Source organism: Dipodomys ordii, unplaced genomic scaffold (assembly GCF_000151885.1).
Source record: "Dipodomys ordii isolate 6190 unplaced genomic scaffold, Dord_2.0 Scaffold63, whole genome shotgun sequence".
NCBI classification, from domain to species: domain Eukaryota; kingdom Metazoa; phylum Chordata; class Mammalia; order Rodentia; family Heteromyidae; genus Dipodomys; species Dipodomys ordii.
The window spans coordinates 9,100,087-9,106,222 of record NW_012267279.1 but is presented as its reverse complement, the minus strand read 5'-3'; the positions used below and the strand labels follow the sequence as shown (position 1 = coordinate 9,106,222).

Below are 6,136 nucleotides of genomic sequence, written 5' to 3'. Positions count from 1 at the left end.
CTTCCGGCTTTTTTTCTTTTTGCTTATGTGGTGATGAGGAATCGAACCCAGGGCCTCATGCTTGCAAGGCAAGCGCTCTACCACTGAGCTATCTTCCCAGCCCAATTTTAAGTATTTTTAAGTGTACAGTTCTCTAGTAATACATTACATAGTCATTTCTCTAGAATATTCTCATCTTCAACTGCAATAAACAGTAACATTCCTCACTTGCCTCCCCAAAGGCCTGGCATCCATCATCCTACTTCTGTGAGTTCATCTGCTTTCTGTAGGTCATGCAAGTGGGGTAATTTCTGCAGCTGTCTTGCTTTCTTTCCTTCCTTTCTTCCTTCCTCCCTCCCTCCCTTCCTTCCTTCCTTCCTTCCTTCCTTCCTTCCTTCCTTTTTCTTTCTTCTTCCTCTTCCTCCTCCCTCCTTCCTCCTCCTCCTCCTCCACCTTCCTTTTTGTAATAGTACTGGGCCTTCCTTCGTTCGTTTGTTTGTTCCTTCCTTCCTTCCTTTCTTCCTTTCCATCTTTACTTCTTTCTTTCTCCTTCTTCCTTTCCGTCTTTCCTTCTTTCTTTCTGTCTGTCTGTCGTGGGCCTGAACTCTGGGCTTGGGAGCTGTCCCTGTGATCTTTAGCTCAAGGCGAGTGCTCTACCACTTGAGCCACAGCGCCACTTCTGGTTTTCTAGTGGTTTATTGGAGATAAGAGTCTCACAGACTTTCTTGCTCGGGCTGGCTTTGAACCTCGATCCTCAGATCTCAGCCTCCTGAGTAGCTAGGATTACAGGCGTGAGCTACCGGCACCTGGCTTCTTTTTTCCTTCCTTCCTTCCTTCCTTCCTTCTTTGTTCCTTCCTTCCTTCCTTTCTTTCTTTTCCTCCTCCTCCTCTTCTTCCTCCCTTTTTGTACTAGTACTGGGCCTTGAACTCAAGGCCTGGGTATTGTCCCTTAGCTTTAGCTTTTTCCACTCAAGGCTGGAGTTCTACCATTTGCACTACTGCTCCACTTCTAGGTTTTTACTGGTTAATTGGAGATGAGTCGGATAGACTTTCCTGTCCCAGCAGGCTTTAAACCACAATCCTCAGATCTAGCCCTAGGATTGACAGCATGAGTCACCAGTACCTGGCTGGTTATATACATTGTTTTGGCTCATTTAATATAAACTGTCATTATCTTTGGAGGAGGACCAGAAGACACTGGAATTGGAAATATATTGGATTCAGTCCACAAGTTTTCCCAAGAACTTGCAATGTGTTCCATGCTGCATTTACTTTTTTTTGGTCGGTTGTGGGGCTTAAATTCTGGGCCTGGGCACTATCCATGCGCTCTTCAGTTCAAGGCAAGTGCTCTACCACTTGAGCCACAGCACTACTTCTGGTTTTCTGGTGATTTAAGAGTCCCACAGACTTGCCTGGGCTGGCTTTGAACTGGGATCCTCAGATCTCAGCCTCCTGAGTAGCTAGGTTTACAGGCTTAAGCCATGGGCACCCAGCATTGTTTTTATTTTTAGAGAATAGTTTGGTAAAAACAGAGCCTTAAAAATGTACATGCAGCTGGGCACTGGTGGTTCATGCCTAGAATCCTAGCTACTCAGGAGGTTGATCTGAGGCTCGTGATTCAGAGCCAGTCCAGACAGGAAAGTCTGTGAGACTCTACCACTGAGCCATCTTCCCAGCCCTCTTATCCCCATTTAACTACCAAAAAAGGCAGAAGTGGAAATGTGGCTGTAGTGGTATAGCGCTTGCCTTGGGCAAAAAAAGGCTCAGGGACAGCACTCAGAAAAAAAACACCAGAAAACTGAAAGTGGCACTGTGGCTCAAGTGGTTGAGCACTCACCTTGAGCTGAAGAACTCAGGGACAGCGCCAGGCCCAGAGTTCAAGCCCCATGACCGACCCTCTCCCCCCCCCCCAAAAAAAATCAACACACACAAAAAAACCTCAAACTAATGTTTATACAATTTATTCCAGCTGTGATGGTACACATCTATGTTCTATAATTCCAACAGTTGGGAGGCAGAGGCAGGAGGATCATGAGTTCAAGGCTAGGTTTAGGTACAAAGGAGGTTGAAAGAAAGCCTAGGCTACATAGCTTTATTGAGACCCTATCTTAAAAAACAAAATAGAGGGGCTGGGAAGGTGGCTCAGTGGTAGTATGCATGAGACCCTGGGTTCAATTCCTCAGTACCACATAAGCAGAAAAAGCTGGAAGTGGTGCTGTGGCTCAAGTGGTAGAGTGCTAGCCTTGAGCAAAAGAAGCTCAGGGACAGTCCCCAGGCCCTGAGTTGAAGCTCCAGGACTGGCAAAAAAAAAAAAATTACTAAACGGGGTGCTGGATTGCAGTTCAAAGCCATCTGGGCAAGAAAGTCTTTGAAACTCTTAAATCTCCAATTAACTACCAGAAAAGTGCTGCTGTGGCTTAACGTGGTAGAGTGTTAGCCTTGAATGAAAGAGCTCAGGACAGCGCCCAGGTCCTGCGTTCAAGCCTCATGACCAACAAAAATTAAAAAAAAATTTTTAAATCCACCTGTAGAGGAGCTATTTTATCGTTCTTACCCAGGCCAAAAAGAGAGAGAAAGAGCCCCAGGACTTTGTCTTACCTTTGTTTTGCTTTGTGCGGTTTCAGTTACTGTAGGTTAAATGCAATCTGAAAATGTTAAATGGAAAGTTACAGACATACACAGTGCCTTTATTTTAGCCAGATGTGATGATATATGCCTGTAATCTCAGCATTTGGGAGATTGTGGCAGGAGGATTTTTAAGTTCAAGGCCAGCCTGAGCTATGCCTTCTTTGAGGCCTGTCAGGAACATATAGGGAGGCCTGTCTCAAAAACCAGCAAAGAAACAAAACACAACAACAACCCAAAAAGTTAAAAAAAAAAAAAAAACAACCTTGTTACTTATTCTTTTTTGATGGCTAATTGCAGATAAGAGTCCTACAGACTTTCTTGCTTGGACTGGCCTCAAATCATGATCCTCAGATCTCAGCTTCCTGAGTAGCTAGGATTGATTACAGGTGTGAGCCACCAGCACCTGGCTATAAAAAATTTTTTGAGTGGGGCGCCAGTGGCTCACGCCTGTAATCCTAGCTACTCAGGAGGCTGAAATCTGAGGATCGTGATTCAAAGCCAGCCAGGCAGGAAAGACCGTGAGACTCCTATCCTCCAATAAACCACTAGAAAACCAGAAGTGGCGCTATAGCTCAAGTGGTTGAGCACTTGCCTTGAGCTGAAGAGCTGCGGGACAGCACCCAGGCCCAGAGTTCAAGTCTTACAACCGACAAAAAAAAAAATTGAACTTCATAATGATATGTGATCTTTTTTTTTCTTCTGCTTATTGAGGGTTTTTGCACTTTTCATTGTTACTATTAAGGAGTATACAAAGAGCTTAAAATTTCTTAAGTCAGGTAATGAATAAAATGTTCCTTGGACAACGTCACCCCCTTCTTTGCTTTCCTTCATTTTCTCCCTCCCATCCCTGCCCATAAGTTGCATAGTTCATTTTTTTACCCAGTATATATTGAATAATGGTCATGTAATCTCACCACTGAATATGTAAACTCTACTCAGATTGTGAAAGCCAGGGAGATGGTCTAATTGACCCTTGTAGCCGTTAGGGGTGCCCATTAAAGTCAGGTGAAGTATGTTAATAAGTGTTCTGTTTTCATCTCTTTGAGGTAATACTTCTCCAGATCAAAAGGAGCCAACACCTTTCATCATTGAATGGATCCCAGATATTCTTCCCCAATCCAAGATTGGTGAGCTTCGGATCAAGTTTGAGTATGGTCATCACCGGAATGGGCATGTGGCAGATTATCAGGACCAGAGACCCTCTCTGGAACACCCCTTGGAACTGGCCCCTCTGACCACTATCACTTTCCCCTGAGGCAAAACAAACCTCCTGCTGCTGTATTTGCACATCCTCATCCCTTAACCATTTTAAATACTCGTTAAGCACTTAGATGGCCCTGTTCCTTAGTGAACTGCTCTTAGCTAAGATCCACTTTCTCAGAGCATTCAAGTGGGTTGTGTGGAAGAAAAACTTCTAAATAGCCTTGGTGCTGCTGTTCACCATCTTCATGATGAATTGGAAAATATTTCTGGTTACTCATTTTCCTTCCTTGTGGACTCATTTTAGAGATGTATTCAGCCTTTTTCTAATTCTCCAAGAAGTTAGCAGCACTAGCTTTATGCCAACAGGGTTAGAAAGTAACAATACCCTGGGGTTAGGGCAGAATGTAAAGAACCTCCTGACAAAGTTCTAGCCATGCTTTTTATTCTAGTCTCAAATAAAGCACAGTGTCACGAATTTGCAAGTGATATCTCATGTTGGCCTGATTGTAAAATTATAAAACATTGGAGAGAATCTGATAAGGAAGTTAAAAAAAAAATTTTTTAACCAGGTCTGAGTATGTCCAGGGATCATGGTAGACCTCAATATCCTCGGATATACAGTGCCAAAGATACTGCTGTTGAAGAGATCCACAGACACTCAGGAATCAGTTCAGTGCTGTTCAATGGATGTTTGATTGATTTATCTCAAAAACCACACATCAGCTGGGTGCCAGTGGCTCACATCTTTAATCCTAGCTACTCAGGAGGCTGAGTATCACAGTTCCAAGCCAGCCCCTCTCCCCTCCCCATCAGGAAAGTCTGTGAGAAACTTATCTCCAATGAACCAGAAAACCAGAAGTGGTGCTGTGGCCCAAGTGGTAGAGCCTCACCTTGAGCTGAAGAGCTGAGGAACAGTACCCAGGCCCAGAGTTCAAGGCCCACAACTGACACACATAAACACACACATTTGCCACTAAAGACATGGCAACCATTTAAAACATCTAAAAATTTTACTTTATCACTTCGATTAGGCACATTAACTTTTTGCTTTTTGGCAGGCATATTTTGATAAAAATTAAGAGCAAGGAAACATCACACAACCAGTTAAACACAACTAGAAGCATGGGACTGATTGACAACATCTCAAATCAACTGAGCTGCTTCATGCATGTACTGGAATATTTTTTTCTTTTTGCCCCAACCAGGAATTTAAATTTTTTTTATTTGTGAACTTTAACTTTTTGTTTTTGTTTTTGGGTCCTGTCATGGGGGCTGAACTCTGGGCCTGGGCGCTGTCCCTCAGCTCTTCAGCTCAAGGCTAGCGCTCTACCACTTGAGCCACAGCACCACTTCCGGCTTTTTCCTTTTTACTTATGTGATGCTGAGGAATCAAACCCAGGGCCTCACGCATGCAAGACAAGCGCTCTACCTCTGAGCCACCCTCCCAGCCCCTGAACTTTTTTAGTGTTTTGTTTTTTTGCTTGTTGGTTTGTTGTCGTTTGTTCATGGGACTTGAACTCTGGACTTGTCCCTCAACTCTTCAGCCTAAGGCTAGCACTCTACCACTTGAGCCACAGGGCCACTTCTGGTTTTCTGCTGGCTTTTTTATTTTTTTTTTGGAGGTCATGGGGCTTGAACTCAGCCTGAGCTCTGTCCCTCCTCTCTTCAGCTCAAGATGAGTGCTCTACCACTTGAGCCGCAGCGCCGCTTCCAGTTTTCTGGTGGTTTATTGGAGATAAGAGTTTCATGGACTTTCCTGCTCAGGGCTAGCTTTTGTTTTTTGTCTTTATTTGGTCAGTTGTGGAGCTTGAACTCTGGGGCCTGGGTGCTGTCCCTCAGCTCTTCAGCTCAAGGCCAGCGCTCTACCACTTGAGCCACAGTGCCACTTCTGGTTTTCTGATTGATTTATTGGAAGTAAGAGTCTCAAGGACTTTCATGCCTGGGCTGGCTTTGGACCACAATCCTCAGATCTCAGCCTCCTGAGTAGATTATAGGCATGAGCCACCGATGCCCATCAACTTTTTAGTTTTGTTTTTGTTTTTTTGATTTTGTTTTTCTTTTTTTTTGCCAGTCCTGGGCTTGAACTCTGGGCCTGAGTAATGTCCCTCAGCTTCAGCTCAAGGCTAGTGCTCTACCACTTGAGCCACAAAGCCACTTCCAGCTTTTTCTGCTTATGTGGTGCTGAGGAATCATATCCAGGGCCTCATGCATGCAAGGCAAGCACTCTACCACTGAGCCAACTTCCCAGCCCCAACTTTTTAGTTTTTGACTGGTCAAAACTTGTGTGTTGGAGCCAGCCCTGGTGGCTCATGCCTATAATTCTAGC

At 44.4% G+C, this 6,136-nt stretch overlaps 1 protein-coding gene across 3 annotated transcripts in view; it reads left to right on the top strand.

Moving 5' to 3' along the window:
• The window catches only part of LOC105990148 (chromosome unknown open reading frame, human C2orf42), a 49,665-nt gene extending 45,580 nt beyond the window's left edge, over positions 1-4,085 (top strand). For all 3 annotated transcript variants that reach the window (XM_013022474.1, XM_013022475.1, XM_013022473.1), the window contains one exon: positions 3,654-4,085. In XM_013022474.1, coding sequence (XP_012877928.1) covers positions 3,654-3,862 — 209 coding nt within the window. In that variant the 3' untranslated portion in view covers positions 3,863-4,085. The remainder of the gene's footprint in view (positions 1-3,653) is intronic.
• The last annotated feature ends 2,051 nt before the right edge of the window (positions 4,086-6,136 follow it).